At 45.4% G+C, this 22,117-nt stretch overlaps 1 protein-coding gene across 2 annotated transcripts in view; it reads right to left on the reverse strand.

The window, feature by feature from the left end:
• The window catches only part of TAGAP (T cell activation RhoGTPase activating protein), a 161,912-nt gene that overhangs the window by 87,055 nt on the left and 52,740 nt on the right, over positions 1 to 22,117 (reverse strand). For both annotated transcript variants that reach the window (XM_068231692.1, XM_068231694.1), the window contains exons 2-3: positions 15,757 to 15,842; positions 4,828 to 4,998 (exon numbers count right to left, since the gene is read on the reverse strand). In XM_068231692.1, coding sequence (XP_068087793.1) covers positions 4,828 to 4,998; positions 15,757 to 15,842 — 257 coding nt within the window. The remainder of the gene's footprint in view (positions 1 to 4,827; positions 4,999 to 15,756; positions 15,843 to 22,117) is intronic.

The following is a 22,117-nucleotide window of genomic DNA, read 5'->3' on the forward strand; positions in this document are numbered from 1 at the left end:
ATTTACTTTTAAACAATACCAGTTGCCTGGCAGTCCTGTTGATCTCTTTAGCTGCACTAGAGTCTGAATCACACACCTGAAACAGGCATTCAGCTAATCCAGTTAGTCATCAGTCAGATCACCTGATCTGCATGCTTGTTGGGGGCTAAAGGCTAAAGGCTCAAACACACCTACCAACAATCTGTCTAAAGTCTTATACACACGTCCAACTTAATGCACAACCATCCGCACAACATAACCAACCACGTATATGTGTACATACTTGTCATGTAAACAACTTGTGGTTGGTCATGTTGTGCGGTTGGTGTGATGATATATAACATAGGACACTGGCAAAGGCTAATATGGAAAGGATTCAGGTGTTTTATTATTCCACCAAAACTACTTGGATTTCTGCAACCTCGATATTCCAGCAAAACAGAACTGTAATAACAGCAGCATAAGCAGAACTACCGGCATATGTAGTGTCCACAGATAACTCCATACATTACAAGAAGTCCAAGGAGAAATTCCAGGCAATTAGTCCAGTATTCTACATGCAGGCAATTCAATGCTTCAGGAAGCTTCTTCATTCCCATAACTACTGGTTCCAAAGGTTTAGAGAACAAGCGCCACAGCTTGCTGTTCCCATCACTAACTCACTAGAAAAACCCCAGGTACCTGACCTTATATGCAGGGCCGAGCCTGGGCGGGTGCTGCGGGTGCAAGGCACCCAGGCGCCTGCCTCTGAGAGGCGCCGCCCGGCCCCGCTCGCCTGGCCCTGCTCTCCCCCTGTGGCCGCCGCCGCCGCTTCAAGCTCCCTGCCTCTAGCCGCCGCGTCAGACCTCGATCAGGCGGGCGGGCGCTAGGACCTAGCACGCCGCACTGATATGCGGAAGTGACATCACTTCCGCATATAGAGCGGGTGCGTCCGGCGCCCTTTTCCTGGTCGGGTCGCCCGCTGATTGAGGTCTGACTAAGGGCTGCTGAAAGGTGAGGGGGGAGCGGAGGAGGGAGCGGCGGCGGGGTGCGCTCCTGTCACTCACTAGCTATCCTGGGCACAGATACCACCTGGCTACCTATCCTGGGCGCACATACCCCCTGGCTACCTATCCTGGGCACAGATACCCCCTGGCTACCTATCCTGGGCACAGATACCACCTGACTACCTATCCTGGGCACAGATACCACCTGGCTACCTATCCTGGGCGCACATACCCCCTGGCTACCTATCCTGGGCACAGATACCACCTGGCTACCTATCCTGGGCACAGATACCCCCTGGCTACCTATCCTGGGCGCACATACCCCCTGGCTACCTATCCTGGGCGCACATACCCTCTGGCTACCTATCCTGGGCGCACATACCCCCTGGCTACCTATCCTGGGCGCACATACCCCCTGGCTACCTATCCTGGGCGCACATACCCCCTGGCTACCTATCCTGGGCGCACATACCCCCAGGCTACCTATCCTGGGCGCACATACCCCCAGGCTACCTATCCTGGGCACAGATACCACCTGGCTACCTATCCTGGGCGCACATACCCCCTGGCTACCTATCCTGGGCGCACATACCCCCAGGCTACCTATCCTGGGCGCACATACCCCCTGGCTACCTATCCTGGGCACAGATACCACCTGGCTACCTATCCTGGGCGCACATACCCCCTGGCTACCTATCCTGGGCACAGATACCACCTGGCTACCTATCCTGGGCACAGATACCCCCTGGCTACCTATCCTGGGCGCACATACCCCCTGGCTACCTATCCTGGGCGCACATACCCCCTGGCTACCTATCCTGGGCGCACATACCCCCAGGCTACCTATCCTGGGCACAGATACTACCTGGCTACCTATCCTGGGCGCACATACCCCCTGGCTACCTATCCTGGGCGCACATACCCCCTGGCTACCTATCCTGGGCGCACATACCCCCTGGCTACCTATCCTGGGCGCACATACCCCCAGGCTACCTATCCTGGGCGCACATACCCCCAGGCTACCTATCCTGGGCACAGATACCACCTGGCTACCTATCCTGGGCGCACATACCCCCTGGCTACCTATCCTGGGCGCACATACCCCCTGGCTACCTATCCTGGGCGCACATACCCCCTGGCTACCTATCCTGGGCGCACATACCCCCTGGCTACCTATCCTGGGCGCACATACCCCCTGGCTACCTATCCTGGGCGCACATACCCCCTGGCTACCTATCCTGGGCGCACATACCCCCTGGCTACCTATCCTGGGCGCACATACCCCCTGGCTACCTATCCTGGGCGCACATACCCCCTGGCTACCTATCCTGGGCGCACATACCCCCTGGCTACCTATCCTGGGCGCACATACCCCCTGGCTACCTATCCTGGGCGCACATACCCCCTGGCTACCTATCCTGGGCGCACATACCCCCTGGCTACCTATCCTGGGCGCGTATACCCTCTGGCTACCTATCCTGGGCGCATATACCGCCTGGCTACCTATCCTGGGCGCATATACCCCCTGGCTACCTATCCTGGGGACATATATCCCTGGCTATATATTCTGGGGACACTGTCTGTTTGTCATTATGTGCATTTACTGGTGAAAATCTCTCTTATGTGCATTTGCTGGTGAAAAGCTGTCTTCTTATGTGCATTTGCTGGTGAAAAGCTGTCTTCTTATGTGCATTTGCTGGTGAAAAGCTGTCTTCTTATGTGCATTTGCTGGTGAAAAGCTGTCTTCTTATGTGCATTTGCTGGTGAAAAGCTGTCTTCTTATGTGCATTTGCTGGTGAAAAGCTGTCTTCTTATGTGCATTTGCTGGTGAAAAGCGGTCTCTTGTTATGTGCATTTGCTGGTGAAAAGCGGTCTCTTGTTATGTGCATTTGCTGGTGAAAAGCGGTCTCTTGTTATGTGCATTTGCTGGTGAAAAGCGGTCTCTTGTTATGTGCATTTGCTGGTGAAAAGCGGTCTCTTGTTATGTGCATTTGCTGGTGAAAAGCGGTCTCTTATGTGCATTTGCTGGTGAAAAGCGGTCTCTTATGTGCATTTACATGGGGAAAAGCTGTCTCTTGTTATGTGCATTTACATGGGAAAAAGCTGTCTCTTATGTGCATTTAGTGGGGAAATTTTGTCAGTAAAAATAATCTTTTGTCAGTAAATTTTTAGGTATTTGTCAGTAAAAAAATAACGTGAAAGGTTGGCAACACTGGCAGGCTGCGCGGCGCAACGGGAAAGATACAGGCAGCCCACCTCACGCTTGGGCTTGGCGGGGGGAGGAGCCTACGACAGCGAGAGTAGGGTGGCCGAGAGTAGGGTGGCCTGAGTCAGTCCAGAGACTAGCAGACTCGCAGGAAGCCCAAGCCAGCCAGGAGCAAGCCCATGGAAGAGGGGTAGGAATGGGGTATCACATGCATGCGGAAAGAGGTGGAAGGTGTGGGTGTGATTAGGCAGGACACTGGTGTGGTTATGTGGTTGGGCGCGGTAAATTTAACCACTCCCATAGGCGCCAGAGAAAATCTTGCACCCAGGTGCCAGGCACCCCAGGCTCGCCCCTGCTTATATGGCAGATCCAAGATCCTGTATACCTGGAGACGCCTTGCTCCCAAACCATTCAATAGATACAGACAATTCCCTCCTCCAGGAGCTGTGTGGTCCAGCAGAAAGGAGTCAGACCATTGTCTATTGGTAAACATGAGCAGATAAGGACGAGTCTGCCAACAGACAGTAGAACAACAGAAACTCCACCTGACTCCAGCAAGCTAAAATCAACACAAAACAATATGCAGATCACAGCAAGGGCTCTATGCAGGAAAAAAAATACATTTTGCAATAATAATAAAAAGCATACATCACAGTTGGTTGTGCATTAAGTTGGATGTGTGTATGAGACTAAAGGTGCGTACACACGCACTAATGAACATAACGACGGGTCCGTCAGACCCTCCCGCTGGGCGGTCGTTCTCCCGACAGTAGTGCGTGTGTACAGTCTGTCTGCAGACTGATAAGGCTATTTCTGAACGATCCGTTGAGCGGTTCTAAACTTTTTGCTGCCTGAGGCAAAGTTGTGATGCCCCCCCCCCCCCCTAATTTGGAATGATTGCACAGCACCCAACAATTTGCACCACACTTTATAGCTGTGGTGCAACCAAAAAAAAAAGAAAAAACACTCTCAGTATAGGTAGGTAGGTAGCCAGGTATAGGTGCCCCCTGTATAGGTCAGCCAGGTTTAGTTGCCCCCAGTAAAGATAGTCAGTGCAGTTACCCCCAGTATAGGTTAGCCAGGTAGGTGGTATACCTAGCCAGCAGACGGGTGGTAGCCACATGGAGGGAGGGAGGCAGGCGAGATGCCGCTCCAGCCACACTTGCTGCCTGACGCAAACATTTCACTTGGCTTTATGGGCGGTCCGCCGCTGAGCGCTGGTGCTGGATCCTTAAGCAAACATATAGATCAATCTAAGGAAGGGTTTGCTCACAGGCTGAATGCAGGAACAGTGTATGTTTATTGTCCCATAAGACACACATGCAAAGACATTTGACCATTCGCAGACGATCGTTTTGAGGCCACTAGGGTCCCCTTTGGCAAGGCACAAGGCAGATAAACATGTACATTATTACAAGCAAGCTACATATGGTATTGTTAGTTGGGTTAAAAAAAAAAAATCCGTCAAATTTAACGAGAAAACATGGTACAACACTAGCCTGCACCCTCACATATCCCAGTTCATCCAGATGAAGGTGGGGAGGGGAAAAGAGTTATGGAAACTATTTAACACATGCTGCTGTCTGAGAGCTTACATTTATATATTCAGATTAGAATAATGAATGAATTAGAATAATTAATTAATTTAGCTCTTACTTTAGCTTGGCAATTATGATCATGTCGCTGAACAGGAAGAGGTATCGCTCCTTAGTCTTCATATCCTGAGTCAGCTGTACACATTCATGCAAAATCAGCTCAGAATCTTCCGTTGATAAGCCCAGGACAAAAGGACATTGCTCAATGGATATGGAACATCCGGAGCTCTCCCTAAAAAACAGATTGCATATAATTATGTCTGATATAATCAAGCTCACAATATCCACATATAAAAGGTGAACTGAAGCAAGCGCCCACAGGCGTTATCTTTACACATTTCACACTACAGAGTCTTTGTGTGGGTTTTCTCCGGGCACTCCGGTTTCCTCCCACATCCCAAAAACATACAGATAAGTTATTTGGCTTCCCCCTAAATTGGCCCTAGACTACAATATATACACTACACTATACATACATTGACATATGACTATAGTAGAGATTAGGCCCCTCTGAGGGACAGTTAAGTGACAAGACAATATACTGCACTCTGTACAGCAATACGGAAGATGTCGGCGTTATATAAATACTAAATACAAATAATAATAATAATTATAATAAATAATGTGTGACTTCTGGCTGAATTACATCTCTAGTTGTCTCTCACTGTTCACATTTGTTTATCTGTTCACTGTGTGTTAACTGATGTTCACTTGATTAACACACTAAGGGTTTGATTCACAAAGCGGTGCTAACCTACTTAGCACGTCTAAAGTCTTTAGACGTGCTAACCAGGGTGCTTAGTAGGTTAGCACCGGATTTCTCAATCAGATCGCGCGCTAACTTTACGCGCGCGCAAAGTTTTACGCGCACAAAGTCTTATGCGCGCTAAGTCCCATAGGCTTTAATAGGCACTTCGCACGGGGGGCGCCATGCGCTCTGTGCAGTGCACGCATAAAGTTTTGCGCGCGAAAACTCGTTTAGACGTGCTAAGGGGGTTTTCACAGGCGTGCTAACAGTTAGCACCGCTTTGTGAATCAAGCCCTATGTCCCTGTATTATCATTGTTTATGCTCATTCATATCAGATAGATGCTCTGTACAAGCAGAAGTATGTAATGTTTGTGTTTCCTTTGTGGTTTAACTTGTACAGATTGCAGAATCTTGTGCTTTTGCATTGGCCTTCTACATTTCTCTTGTTCTAGGAAAGTGAAAGTACCGATAAGTGGATTTTCCCCTTAGTGGCCACTTAATTCTTTGTCTGCTTATGTCCAGTTTCCACTAATCATCCACAGATGGGCATGCCAGTTTTTTAGCTTTCATAATGCATTAACAAACTAAACATTGTAGACTGAAGGCTCACTAAAGTCCAGAAACAATATTGTATAAATACAGAGAGCAGACAGAATATAAAGGTGGTTCTCTTGATGTGTGCATCCCCGTGATGTGCAGGTTACATATCACACAGACCAGTCATTCTATCACACGCATACATGAGGTGTCTCAGGGGAGGAAAAGGAAACTATGATGCTCCTACTGTAGGCTGATAACCTAAAGCAGTGCTGATGTATTGTACATTAGTTTACATGCACAGAGTGCTATAAATGGGTAAAAATGTTTGCAAAAAATATACAACCAGAATCAGATCTCTTTACAGGAACAAGATCAATAATTGGAGATTATAAATACTGGGCTATTTGTAATTTACCTGACATGTTTATTTTATAAGTGCAATTATCCTTTAACCTGGCCTATTACAGCTGCCTCTTTAATATATTAATATATAAATATTTGTATAAGACATAACATGTTAATCATATCATTCATAGCATGATAGCAACTTAGCCATGTTTAGATTTGTTATTTTGCCTGTTTCTTTTCCAAAGTGTCCTGTTCCGAACAGCTTTGACACCAACAAAAAGCACACAGCAGGATCCCTCATATTAATGGCTCCACAATGTATTCACTTATCCATGTACTATTCTTCAGCCCTTTGGCAGACACACTGCTTTCTATCAGAGCCAAATATTTCAAATACTGACTCAATGTAGGTCACCTACTGCCATTTGTCTGAACCCAAGTCCTTTGGTGTTTTATGTGAGGGGCTTGTTTCCTACCTTGAAGCACAATGGGGGAATTAGGTGCCCAATGGTAGAAATGACTATTTAAAAAAAAAAAGAAAACTAAGAGGTGGCTTACTTTAAAGCATGACACTAGGCAAAGAACAAAAAGTGTTTGTTCATAGTAAATAAACAATTTTGTACTTAACTTTTTGCCATTCTTTAAGGTAAGCCACCTCTTATTTTTAATATTTTGTCTTTGGCATAGTTTTATATACTGTATAAACTCAAGTACAATCTCACCTGAGTATAGGTTGCACCCCCCCCCCCCCAACTTTTATCTACAATAATGGGAAAAATGATTGATTTGAATATAAGCCGAGGACAGGAAATGCAGGTGGAATTTCAGGGGAATTTTAGTGAAGGCTGTGTCTGTTTCTGCTAATAGTAAAAACATTCTGATGTATAGAGATAAAAGTTGTGTTCAATTGCCCCATCGGGTAATGCGCATAGTGCTGCAGGCACATTTGGTGGCCATGTTGCCCTACTCCTGCGCTTCACCAGAAGGGTATGTGTGCCAGCTTTTAAGGTGCCCTCTGTCTTCCCCCCCCCCCTCCCCAAGATATGCAGAGCTGTACAGGCTTCCCCCCCCCCCCCCACTGCATGTGCAGAGCGGTGTGCTGGCAGCCATGTGAACCCCTCCTCCCCGCCATGTGCATAATGCGCATGCACATTTGTTGGCTCTCCCCCTGCACACCAACAGAAAGGTATGTGTGTCGTTTGATGTGTCCCCCTACAAACACGTAGAGCTGAGTGGGTTTGCTTTGTTTACGGATCTGTCGCCGGGACTTCATAGCTGTAGCCGTCACATCTAGAGTTGGGCCGAACCTCCGATTTTAGGTTCGCGAACCGGGTTCGCGAACTTCCGCGGAAGGTTCGGTTCACGTTAAAGTTCGCGAACCGCAATAGACTTCAATGGGGATGCGAACTTTGAAAAAAAAAATTTATGCTGGCCACAAAAGTGATGGAAAAGATGTTTCAAGGGGTCTAACACCTGGAGGGGGGCATGGCGGAGTGGGATACACGCCAAAAGTCCCCGGGAAAAATCTGGATTTGACACAAAGCAGCGTTTTAAGGGCAGAAATCATATTGAATGCTAAATGACAGGCCTAAAGTGCTTTAAAACATCTTGCATGTGTATACATCAATCAGGGAGTGTAATTAAGGTACTGCTTCACATTGACACACCAAACTGTTCACTGAACAGAACAGGTATGCAGTGGCGGGTTCACTGAACAGAACAGGTATACAGTGGCGGGTTCACTGAACAGAACAGGTATGCAGTGGCGGGTTCACTGAACAGAACAGGTATGCAGTGGCGGGTTCACTGAACAGAACAGGTATACAGTGGCGGGTTCACTGAACAGAACAGGTATGCAGTGGCGGGTTCACTGAACAGAACAGGTATACAGTGGCGGGTTCACTGAACAGTACAGGTATGCAGTGGCAGGTTCACAGTACAGGTATGCAGTGGTGGGTTCACAGTACAGGTATGCAGTGGTGGGTTCACAGTACAGGTATGCAGTGGTGGGTTCACAGAACAGGTATGCAGTGGTGGGTTCACAGTACAGGTATGCAGTGGTGGGTTCACAGAACAGGTATGCAGTGGTGGGTTCACAGTACAGGTATGCAGTGGTGGGTTCACAGTACAGGTATGCAGTGGTGGGTTCACAGTACAGGTATGCAGTGGTGGGTTCACAGAACAGGTATGCAGCGGTGGGTTCACAGAACAGGTATGCAGTGGTGGGTTCACAGAACAGGTATGCAGTGGTGGATTCACAGAACAGGTATGCAGTGGCGGGTTCACTGAACAGGTATGCAGTGGTGGGTTCACAGAACAGGTATGCAGTGGTGGGTTCACTGAACAGGTATGCAGTGGTGGGTTCACTGTACAGGTATGCAGTGGTGGGTTCACAGAACAGGTATGCAGTGGTGGGTTCACAGAACAGGTATGCAGTGGTGGGTTCACAGAACAGGTATGCAGTGGTGGGTTCACAGAACAGGTATGCAGTGGCGGGTTCACTGAACAGGTATGCAGTGGTGGGTTCACAGAACAGGTATGCAGTGGTGGGTTCACTGAACAGGTATGCAGTGGTGGGTTCACGGTACAGGTATGCAGTGGTGGGTTCACAGTACAGGTATGCAGTGGTGGGTTCACAGAACAGGTATGCAGTGGTGGGTTCACAGAACAGGTATGCAGTGGTGGGTTCACTGAACAGGTATGCAGTGGTGGGTTCACTGAACAGGTATGCAGTGGTGGGTTCACTGAACAGGTATGCAGTGGTGGGTTCACAGTACAGGTATGCAGTGGTGGGTTCACAGAACAGGTATGCAGTGGTGGGTTCACAGAACAGGTATGCAGTGGTGGGTTCACTGAACAGGTATGCAGTGGTGGGTTCACAGTACAGGTATGCAGTGGTGGGTTCACTGAACAGGTATGCAGTGGTGGGTTCACTGTACAGGTATGCAGTGGTGGGTTCACAGAACAGGTATGCAGTAGTGGGTTCACAGTACAGGTATGCAGTGGTGGGTTCACAGCACAGGTATGCAGTGGTGGGTTCACAGAACAGGTATGCAGTGGTGGGTTCACAGAACAGGTATGCAGCCAGGGACAAGCTAAGCCTAACTAATCTTTCCCTATGAGAGAGAGTGTGCAGCAGCTCGCCCTGCTCTCACTAATGCAGGCACACGAGTGACCGTAATGGTCGCTGCTGCCTGCCTTTTAGTAGGGGGGGAGTGGCTCCAGGGGCTAGTGTAGCCCAATTGGCTACACTGGGCCTGCTGACTGTGATGTAGAGGGTCAAAGTTGACCCTCCATGGTGCATTATGGGGCGAACCGAACTTCCGCAAAGGTTCGCCTGCGGGACGCGAACGCGAACCACGGAAGTTCGCATGGAACCGTTCGCAGGCGAACCGTTCGGCCCAACTCTAGTCACATCACGTGCGTCACTGAATCAAAGAGATGAGATTGCCACTGACTGCGGCTACGGCTATGAAGTCCCAGCGACGGATCAGTGAGAAAAGCAAGCCCGCACAGTTCTGCATATTTTAGGGGGGGGGACACAGAGGACACATGAAAAAGTACACATACTTTTTTGGCAGTGTGCAGGGGAAGAGCGAACAAATGTGTATGCAGCATTATGCAGCATTATACATATGGCGGTGGGAGGAGTGCACACAGCCATCAGCACACCACTCTGCAAATGCCTGCGGCCATCAGCATGTTGCTTTTTTTTCTCATATTATATTAGTATAAGCCAAGACCCCCAATTTTTGGGCCACTTTTTTAGCCTCAGAAACTTGGCTTATACTCGAGTATATACGGTATGTTTGGGTGCCTCTTTCCCCCATTGCATTTTTCACCCTCTTTTGGAGGGACATTGGTCCCCAGCTTCAATATACAACTGTTGCTCATACATTTTTTAAGAGAACGACCCCATCATAAGACCCTAGGTGCAACGGAGTGGAGATGGGTTCTTTATCTCCACCTGCTTTATTGGTTAGTTGCTTCCATCAGCAACTTCATTTTGTAAATACCATTCATTTTTTCCCCAAACCTTTGTTTTTTACTGCACCATTTGGGCTCCTGTTGTCTGCGTTTTTTTTCCAAGGTGCTGTGCTATCTTGCCATACCATGTCCTTTTTCCAAGCAAGGTCTCTTTGTTCATAACTAATCCAAGAAGGCCACTTCTAATAACACTCCTTTGGATTATAGGTGGATGGACAAGAGTAGCAGTGGTCTCTGCCAGGTCTGATCTTAGGGCAACATTGAACATATTTCAATTTTAAAGGGAAGGCAGATTGATGTATTTCTTGTCTACTGCATTCATGGCAGTATGTGTTCTGGCCTTATGATTGAGGTATCTAACGTTCATGGATGCATCTTATCAGCTTCACTCTGCAGCATTACAGTGTGTCACATATAGCAAAACTCACAAGGAATTACAGTAATTTCAGTAAAAAGAAAAAACAAAAAAATTAATCATGCAACAGGTGATTGGGTTGGCGAGGAACTGGAAAAATCCTCCCGTGGCCAGACAGCAATAAACATCACTATTTATTTTAGTAAAAATGGCTGTGTATAAGACAGGATTACTGCTCTTCGGTCACAGTTGGATTTTCCAAGCTCCTCATTAGCCCAGTCAAACACTGTATGATGCTTACAAAGCAGTGCCTATTATATGCCAGGGATCGGCATTGGCTTAGAATGGAGAAACTATTTACACTACAACTATTGTCCAGCTGCTTCACTAATTAAAGTGATGTGGTATAGTGGTAAAGACAAATGAAACTAAAACTCACATGACATCTTGCTGAAGTTTGTGGGAAATCCTGGTTGGACAAAGTATCTGTGGTGTCTTGAAACTAAAACAGAGGTTTTTTTGCAATATTTTGCCATAAACCAAACACTACATATCAACCGAAACCTACTGTAAAGCATGGTGGTCAAAGCATCATTGCTGTGTTTATGCCTCCCAGCAGCAGGTTGAGAGACACAAGCTACAATGAATATAAAATGCTAGTAAAAAAAAAGAAAAAAAATGTGCAGTCTGCAAAAAAACAAACAAACGAAACTGAGCATTCTAAACGTGGCCACTAATGATCCAATCTTTTTCATCCAATCTTACCATTTCTATGTAATTTAAGGGACTGCCTAAAGTATCAATTCAATATAGTCACTCATTTGACCCTTCTACTACATATATTTGGTAAAATTGGATGAAAAAGATTAGATCATTAGTGGCCACCATAAGTAAGGTACTTGGTGTATATTTTATTATTAATTAAGGTCCATAAAAAGACCTGCTGATTTTGTAAGAGTGTATGTGAAAAAGCATTACTAAGGTAAATAATTATTTAAATACAGTAGTGATAAACTAGATTTTAGCTGTAGTGTCGTTTGGAATAATGACAGAACTTGGCAACTCACTCTGCTCAGAAAAAAGTTGGAGAAATAATCTTCATGTGTACGTACAATAAATTAAATAGCCATAATACTACCACTACTACTACTACCACCACTAGCTGCAACCCTTTTCAAACTATTAAAGCCATGGCAGTTGTAAAAATCACAAGGGCCAGACTTTATTGTTCTAGGGAAGAAACTTACTAAAAGTATACCTGAAGTTGTGATGATGATGAGATAAACAATACAGTACCAGTAATAGTTAGAACTTGAACTTGGGGTTATTACTGCAGCTTCATCCTCCCTATTTCTTAGAGGTCATAAAACTTTTGAATGCCTGTAAAAAACACTCCTGGCAGCAGGGAACTGATAAGAGGATTGATGGGTCATCATTACTTTGTATGGGTGCTGGATAAGCACAACAGTAAACTTTAGGCTGACAGTTCAGGCTTAAAACTAGTTACCTAGTCATTCTTTTTAAAACTCATAAAGTTAAGTACATTTATTGGACTCCAGGAAAGTCGCTACCGCCGATCGTGCCGCTCTCTCACCCTACCGTCGGTATGATGGCAGAGGTCTGTGAGCCGGTCAGGAGCCGATTTCATTGGCTCTTGGCCCTGTGATCAATGTGAGCCAATGGGCACTGACATTGATCGGGATCAGCAGTCAATGAAATTGGCTCCTGACCGGCTCACAGAGTTCTACCCTCATAGCAATGGCAGAGCAGATGAGCACCAGCGACGGGAGAACGGCACGATAGATGGTAGTCGCGGGTCTGTGTGGCATGTCGTCGGTAAGCCCGTTTTTTTGTACCAGTGGTCTCTGGTCCTTAAAGTGAACCTAAACTGAGAAGGATATCGATTTTTCATTTTTAAATACTAGTTGCCTGACTCTCCTGCTAAACCTGTGTCTCTAATACTTTTAGCCACAGCCCCTGAACCTGGTCTGCATGCTCTGACTGAAGTCAGACTGGATTAGCTGCATGCTTGTTTCAGGTGTGTGATTCAGCCACTACTGCAGCCAAAGAGATCAGTATGACTGCCAGGCAACTTGTATTGATTAAAAGGAAACATCCATATCTCTCTCAGTTTAGGTGCATTTAAGGGGCCAAAAACTGCGGGCACTGAAGTAGTTAAGTGGGTGGGGTCCGGTGCCCTTTTAACCATTAAATAATTGCTTTGTTTTCAGGATTATTTATGCACCATTTGGATAGAAACATGTCACTTATTCTGATGCTCCAATGAAAACACATTGGACAAAGTTGTGTTGATAGAGATTTCTACCAATTAGCCTGTTATTAGTTGGATGCAAGGCTTTTTTCTTCGATTTATTACCAATATCCTCTTCTTTTGAAAGGAGGAAGATGAATTTGCAGTGACCTTATTTTCAGGTTTTCCCCTATACCACACTGATGTGTCATTCATATTCACTCAAACTGATTGGCGTATCCGATGGTTTTAACACCTAGGTACTGTAGGAGGTATCAAACTAAATGCCTGTGCTAGATGCTTATACAAAAACAGTCTGTGTTGACAGACCTTTTAAAGTGAAACACCCCCAGTATAGACTATTTAAATCTTGTAAAAGGATTCTAGAAGGCTACAAGTGGGGAATCTGTAATGTCTATACATGTAACAGAACCAGTGAGAGTTTTCACGTTTAAGAGGAAGTAATACTGAACAAAAACCTGATATTTCCCCTACTGACATTTCACTGTATCAGGCAGAGTTGCCCAGTCAGCCATACCAAAAAGACGTTCACTATTTGCCAACAATACATGCCGGAAGGCCACTGGAAGTGGGACCAGCACCAGTAATAATAATCATATGGTCCAGGTGCCCAGTAACGGTGCAATTTTTATGAACTAATCTTTATTTTGATTTAGTAAGAAAAAAAAAAATTCATTGGAATTGATCACATTTATCCAACAATGGTATATTCTAATTTTAGATAAGATCAGATACAATCATTCAAATATGCCAGGGGGGTCGATAAAAAGGCTATTCACAATGGACAATGTGATTGCTTTTCGTCATGGGCAAATACTGAGGAGATAGTCTTGCTTAGTAAAAAATTAGGACTGCATGGCACCTGCATGGGAGTGCAATCCAACAACTGCTACTTTACTTAATGTTCCAATATCTTTTACAACCTAGAGTGTAGACTTAAAAACAAAACCAAAAAAACACCAAATGAAGAGAGAGAGAAGGCCACACCACTGTCTGCAATAATGTGATTATAGGCAGATGATGCACCGATGAGTCAATTGGTGACTTCACTTCCTGGTTGGGGCCTGTTTGTATTTAAATGTTGTATTGATCCATCGCTATTGTACACCGGATCAGGGCCAGACATATCCATAAAATGTGTGTACTTCATGTGACTATAAATGCATTATATTCAACATACCTCTGAGTTCTAAGAATTTGTCAAACACACATCAATTTTTTTCTTAATCAATTCCTGGCTATTTCATCATTTTGCACTGCAAAGTGTGTAGATGAACTTGAAGTTATAGACACAATATGTCGTCCCCCCCATTCAGGCTCCATAGGTGTTTGAATTAAAAATTGGGTATAGCGTGCATCAGTGCAGTGTCTGGTTCATTACTTCTACTCAATGATACCTTTTAAAGGGCAACTAAAGTGAGAGGGATATGGAGGCTGCCATATTTATTTCCTTTTAAGCAATACCAGTTCCCTGTCTGCCCTGCTGATCCTTTGCCTCAAATACTTTTAGCCATAGACCCCGAACAAGCATATGCAGATTAGGAGTTTCTGACATAATTGTCAGATCTGACAAGATTATCTGCATGCTTATTTCTGGTATACTTCAGACACTACTGCACCCAAATAGATCACCAGGACAGCCAGGCAACTGGTATTGCTTAATAGGAAATAAATATGGCAACCTCCATTTACTGCTCGCTTCAGTTGTCCATTAAGGCCATGAAATCCTAGACATAGGCCATTTAGTATTAATTGATTTATATATCAACAGTAACATTTGGTTTTGTTTAGTGTCATTTTTAGGTTGAAGGGTATTTTGGGTAAAACAAGTTAAATGAAAGAGAAGTGACACCACAAAAATGATTTCTTGAAGAATGTTTGATCATTTATGATGACATAGATTCAGTGCTATGAATACATACTCTAACAGCTTTAAAGGAAAACTGTAATTTTAAATCGAACAAAAATCAGATACTTACCTCAGGAGGGAGAAGCCTCTGGATCTTATTAAGGCTTCCCCCGTTCTCCTACCTCACCCCGATCCAGCGCTTTCAGTCGCAGAAAAATCAAATCATAAAAAAAGCCAGTGGCCTGCCTGTGCAGGTGCATTAGCAGCTTTCTGAACGGCCTCCAGTGGAAATAGCCTAGCCTGATTTGGTCCACTCTACTGCTCAGGCACACCTCAGCTGGAGCCCATTGGAAAGCCACTGCTGCACCTGCTCCCAACAAGCAGCGACAAGTGAATATTTTGGGGTCCTGGCACTGGATACCCTCTGGTGAGGAGGAGGGGGGAAGCCTCTTTAGGATTCAGAGGCTTCCCCCTCCCGAGGTAAGCACCCCTAAGGGCACTTTTTTGTACAAGTACAAAACTCTTTTGAACATGGTCAGACTATATATTAAAGGACAACTGTACGGAGAGGTAGATGAAGACTCCCATATTTATTTCCTTTTATATAATACCAGCTGCCTGGCAGCCCTGCTGGTCTATTACGCTGCAGAAATGTCTGAATGCAGCATGCAGCTAATCTTGGCAGATCTGACAATAATGTCAGAAACACCTGATCTGATGCATGCTTGTTCAGGGTCTATGTTTAATGGTATAAGAGGCAGAGGATCAGCAGGATAGCCAAGCAACTAGAATTGCTTTAAAGAAAATAAATATGGCAGCCTCCATATACCCCTTGCTAAAGTTGTCCTTTGAGGTTTGCTGCTCATTGCATAATGGCTGGAGTCTCTTACCTTCCTGTGGACCAGGGTTTGCTGAGTGCTTTAGGAAACACAAGGGAGGGTGCAGAGCATCTTCTCTGAGCCAAAGACTTGTGAAGCTGGAAATAAATGATTTGAGTAATGATTAAAAGAGTCATTTTACAGAATTGAACTTAATAATTAAAATTGTTTGTTTTACAATATTCATTTATAATATTGTCACTGTGTGCCTACTGTAAAATCTTTCCTGTCCCTGATTTACATTCTGTAATGCTTCCCTGAGCAGTGCCATAAAAAGGAAATCTGGACTCACCTGGGGCATCCGCCAGCCCCCCCCTTAGCCCGCGAGGTCCCCCGCATCCTCTTGGTACTGTCCGTGGACCCGCTGGTGGCTCTGGTAATCTGGCGACTTCACCTGAAGTCGCTTGTTTGCGGCCTTAGCGTTTGATCGCGATATTCACCGTAAGTGTCCTGCACATGCGGGGTTCTCTAAAGACTGAACCGTGCATGCACAGGACGCTTATGGTGACCAGCGTGATGACACGCCAGGTGCGCGCACTCACAACTTCAGCCAAAGTCACCAGATTACTGGAGCCACCAGCGGAGCAACGGAACCCCAGGTAAGTCCAGATTTCCTTTTTATGCCACTGCTCAGGGTCCCTTTAAAATGATCGCTTGAGTATAAGATCCTTCGACTGCATAATATGCAGCGGTGCTTGAAAGTTTGTGAACCCTTTAAATCAGTCGTTCTCAATCTGGGGTCCGTGGACCCCTGGGGGTACATCAGCACCTGTCAGAGGGTCCCCCAGGAGCCGCAGATAAAATGGTGGCTCTCGCACCCAGGAATGGAGAAGTGGCAGGTAGCGTCCACAGCAAGGGGCGCCATAACTTACATAATCTGTTCCAGCGCAGACTCCTCTCCCCCTCCTGATGCCACGCTCTCTTCCTCTCACTGCCTCACGGGGATCGCATCCTTCATCCATGGTTACCGGTAGGCGCCTCTCATGACGTCAGAGGTGCTGCTGGCAGTAGGACGCGGCGGCGACAAGAGGAAAGCGTGTCAAGAGGAGTCGCCACTGGAATGGGATTATGTAAGTCTTGGCTGCACCTGCTTACCTATACTGGGGCACCTATAGCTCACTACCTATCCTGCTGGAACCTGTACCTGGCTAACCTATACTGGGGCACCACCTGTACCTGGCTACCTATACTGGGGCACCAATAGCTTTCTACCTATTCTGCTGTCACCTGTACCTGGCTAACATATACTGGGGCACTACCTGTACCTGGCTACTTATACTGGGGCACCTATAGCTTGGTACCTATACTAGGGGCACCTGTACCTGGCTAACCTATACTGCGGCACCACCTGTACTCTAGAGCAACCAGCAGGTATATGGAGAAACTGCAGGCAAAATAATGTCAGTAAGTTGTGTTGCAAGAGGTAATACAACAGTCCAGGAGAATAGTGCCATCAGGAGGTGCAACCATATAGAGCAGTATTCCTAATACTGCCTACATCTTGCATCTTAAAATCTGTAAGTAGCTCCTAAACAGTTTATTTACATATTCTTGTAGTAAGATTTGGCTACAAACCCATGTGTTTCATCTTCAAATGTTTTTGAATTGGAATAGCAACCTTTCTGAATTAGGCCTGGAACCTACTAGGAGCGCTTTTATGAGCACTTTGTGATTTGAAAAGCTCTTGCTAATGTAATGCATTGGGTGTGATCCCAGCGATGTGGTTTTATAAAAATCCCCCATAGCAATGCATTAGCAAGAGCTTTTTCAAATCACTAGTGCTTACAAAAAGCTGCTAGTGGCTATGAGCCCTAACCAATGAACGGCTGGCAGATGATGATAGTACATATTGCCAGATCTGTCTGGATCTCCTGTTGTTCTATATACAGATTCTAGGTAATGAATAAAACTTTATAAATCAATATGGTTGCTGTTTTCTCAGTATCAGGTGTTATTGAGCTTGCATATAGCAACCATTTACTGTTGAATTGCACATACTACAGTATCTCAGTTTGCTTTTATTTCCCAGGATATCAGAGCTTGCTGCCAAAATGCTCACAAAGATATTGCTGAAACCAAAACTGCAGCAGTGACAAAATGCCACACAGTGGCCATTGTGAAGAATTACAGTCAAATCTGTTTTGAGAAGTACAAGTAATTTTAACAGTCACAATAGTGGTGCACATGAAAAATAAACACCCCTCTAGTAGCCCCTCAAAACAGAAGTTCATCAAAAAAATAACATTCTAAAATTTTAAAGAGGACTAAAAACCTTGCAGAGTCTTTACTGCTGTCTAAGGCCTGGAACCCACTGAAAACCGCAAACGCAAAACGCAACCGCTAGCGTTTTGTCTGAGCGGTTTGCAAGCGGATTCATGCGCGTTTTTGGTCGTGTTTTGCAACATTGTATTTTTTTCCCCAGCGGGTGCCTAGCGTTTTGCGTTTTGCGTTTTTATCCTGATTGGTCCTGTGAATTATTTTTCATTTTGTTACAGTGTGCTTAACCGCAAAACGCTAGCAAAACCGCTCAGTTTAGGTTTTGCTGAGCGTTTCTGCTAGCGTTTCAATACTTTACATTGAAGCGCTAACGCTCCCAAAATGCTGCAGGTCCTGCGTTTGCGTTTCTGGGAAACGCAAACGCTCCTGTGGAAGTTGCCCCATCCATTAACATTAGCCCAGCGTTTTGGCAAACTGCTAGCGTATCGCAGTGCTGCCAAAACGCTGCCAAAAGCGCTCCTGTGGGTTCCAGCCCTCAAGGGTGGATGAAATCATTATGCTTATTAGCCTCAAGTGAAAGGGGAAACTGGCTGAAATTAGCTAAAAGTAGCTAAATTGGCATAAAGCTATAAATCTGACTTATGGTGGCCATACACGATACAATAAAAACGTTCGATTTTCCCGTTTATTCGATCTAAATGATTGAATCCAATGAAAGTTGAAAATGTTCTTTTTTCGATCAAGAAATTCGAATGATTATCCAGTTTTTTCGAGAAAAATCTGATCGGACATGCTGGAAAAATCTTTATATTCGATCTAACGGAATAATCGAACTAAATTATCTAATCGAAAAAAAAATGAAAAATTGTACCATGTATGGCCACCTTTAAAGATTCCAGGATTGAACATCATAATCAGTAGCTGTCACCATTTTTGTTTTGTCGAATAGATCATCAAGGGGTTGTCTATGGTTGATATTGTGGTGAAACCCCTCCCACAGTGGGATGTCATGACCATGGTCCTCACAGTTTGCTGTCTGTAAACCTTGTAGCATTGTGGGAAATAACAGCTTTTTACAACTGCCGAGGAAGCAATATCTTCCTCTGTGCATAGAAATCTCAGTAACGAACATTCCGTACAGATCACCTGGCAGGACTAGAGATGTCATAACCAGTGATAAATTTCAGAATGTAACTTAGAATGTAACTCAGGGAGAGTAAAGACTTAACAATGGGCAAACACTGACTAAATGATCTATAAATTAATATTGTAAAAAGCAATTCTATTCATTATGTCATTTTCACTACAGCTCCTCTTTAAAAGTGCTGTGTTTGAAAATATAAAAGTGAGGGCAAAACATTTTACAAATTTTCCAGTTCAATTTTTGGACAGAAAGTAATCAAAATTAGTTTTTAAAATTGGGAGCAATATAAAAATGACCAAAAAAAAAAAAAAAAAACTGGTAAAAGAAAATCAAAAGGGAAAGATATACAAGTTGTGTTCTCTCGCAAATATATTTCAATGGAGAGAAAGGAGCAGAGGATGAACAACTGGAATAGGAAAAGGCTGATGTGCATACCGTACATGGGTATAGTGTGTATATCTCAGTTTTATATCTTCCCCGGTAGTATTTCCCAGCATGCCATTTTTTCTTACCATAGCACTCCCTCTGTTTGCTACTTCTTACCTGGCTGCTGCCTCAGGCATTCTCTGTTTATCTTTAGGAAACATCTTACTGATATACTCTTAAATGATCTGGGTTTCATCCAGGACAGTGACTTTGGCAATTACCAGACCCTACCAGTCTACTTTCCGCCTGGTGTACAGTCTCTATAGATTAGACTTTGGGATGGAAAGCACTTCACATTGTGATCACCTTCCAAGCCTTCATATCACTAGACTCCATGTTCTCCTTTGTGCCAGGCAGTCATAGATCCATGTGTACTGCATTGAGTATTGTAAACTTTATTGGTGTATCCACGTTGTTGTCGTCAGGTTTATATATCTATAGCTCTTGAGTCTTGAGTGACTGTGTACCTATAAGCACCTGGTGTTGTGAGCTTTTAGTGTGGTTTCTAGTGCCCTTCTGAGCAGTGCTAATGTACTATACCCGAGGGCTATGTTGCATTTAACCACTTGCAGACCAGAGGTTTATACCCCCCCCCCCCCAAGTGACCAGGCCATTTTTTGCAATACCGCAATTCACAACTTTAACCACTTGAGGACCGTGGGCTTTACTCCCCTTAAAGGGAACCTTAACTGAATGGGGGGTAAAGAGTTTCACTTACCTGGGGCTATTACCAGCCCCCTGCAGCAGTCCTGTGCCCTCGGCACCGCTCTGGAATCCTCTGGTCCCCCGCTGTCACTTAGTTTCGTTTTTGACGACTCACCAGTCGCCGGCCGCCATGCGTATTATTGGACGCATTCACCAATGCAATTACGCATGGCGGCCGGCCGACTGGTGAGTCGTCAAAAACGAAACTAAGTGACAGCAGGGGACCAGAGGATTCCAGAGCGGCGCCGAGGGCACAGGACTGCTGCAGGGGGCTGGTAATAGCCCCAGGTAAGTGAAACTCTTTACCCCCCCCCCCCCCCCCCGTTCAGTTAAAGTGAACCTTAAGTGTCCCAAAAAAAATGAGTTTTACTCACCTGGGGCTTACCTCAGCCCCCTGCAGCTGATCGGTGCCCACGACGAGTCGCTCTGATGCTCCGGGTCCCGCTGGCGGCCACTTCCGGTTTCGCCGTCAGGACCCGTCAGGCTGGGGAACGCGGCTGATACTACGCGTTCCCAGCCAAAATAGCACCCCTATGCGGCCATATGTCCGCATACGGGTGCCTATGCGGACATATGGCCGCATAGGGGTGCTATTTTGGCTGGGAACGCGTAGTATCAGCCGCGTTCCCCAGCCTGACGGGTCCTGACGGCGAAACCGGAAGTGGCCGCCAGCGGGACCCGGAGCATCAGAGCGACTCGTCGTGGGCACCGATCAGCTGCAGGGGGCTGAGGTAAGCCCCAGGTGAGTAAAACTCATTTTTTTTGGGACACTTAAGGTTCACTTTAAGGTTCCCTTTAAGGACCAGAGCCTTTTTCTCCATTCAGACCACTGCAGCTTTCATGGTTTATTGCTCGCTCATACAACCTACCACCTAAATGAATTTTGGCTCCTTTTCTTGTCACTAATAAAGCTTTCTTTTGGTGCTATTTGATTGCTGCTGCGATTTTTACTTTTTATTATATTCATCAAAAAAGACATGAATTTTGTCAAAAAAATGATTTTTTTTAACTTTCTGTGCTGACATTTTTCAAATAAAGTAAAATTTCTGTATACATGCAGCGCGAAAAATGTGGACAAACATGTTTTTGATTAAAAAAAACCATTCAGCCTATATTTATTGTTCTTATGGTGCCATGCACTCCGCTGCGCTCTTATCCATAGCCGACCTAGATAAAACACTTCACATAGCGTAATACTGTTTTGCCATCAGGACACAAACACTTAGCAATCCACGTGCAGGTGATGGAAGTGCTCATACACAGTGCCCACCACCTTAAAATTCACAAAAGGCTCACCAGATGTGATCACAGGTGGTAATCTCGCTTATTCATATGTATATCACTCAGGAGCATCAGTGATCACATCCACTTTCCGTTTAAAATTGGCCTTTAATAAAACATACATAAAATCTCATCGCGCAGTATGTTTGTGCAAAGTTACAACAATCTGCGCCTCTCGCGCACTACTGCCACTTACAAGATCCCAGTAGGGTGGTTAGCGTGTCATATCGGCAAGTCCATTCGGTTTTGGCGCTGCTCAAGTTCCAATGTCCGTGCGCGGCGTCCCGCTCCGTCGGCTGCCAAACTCTTCCGGACTTCCGCGTAACTAACACGTGACCTGCGTCAGGCGTACTGGCTCCGCCCTACGCGTTTCGTCACTTGGACTCATCGAATGGACTTGCCGATATGACACGCTAACCACCCTACTGGGATCTTGTAAGTGGCAGTAGTGCGCGAGAGGCGCAGATTGTTGTAACTTTGCACAAACATACTGCGCGATGAGATTTTATGTATGTTTTATTAAAGGCCAATTTTAAACGGAAATTGGATGTGATCACTGATGCTCCTGAGTGATATACATATGAATAAGCGAGATTACCA

The sequence above is a fragment of the Hyperolius riggenbachi genome, chromosome 4 (assembly GCF_040937935.1).
Source record: "Hyperolius riggenbachi isolate aHypRig1 chromosome 4, aHypRig1.pri, whole genome shotgun sequence".
Lineage (NCBI taxonomy): Eukaryota > Metazoa > Chordata > Amphibia > Anura > Hyperoliidae > Hyperolius > Hyperolius riggenbachi.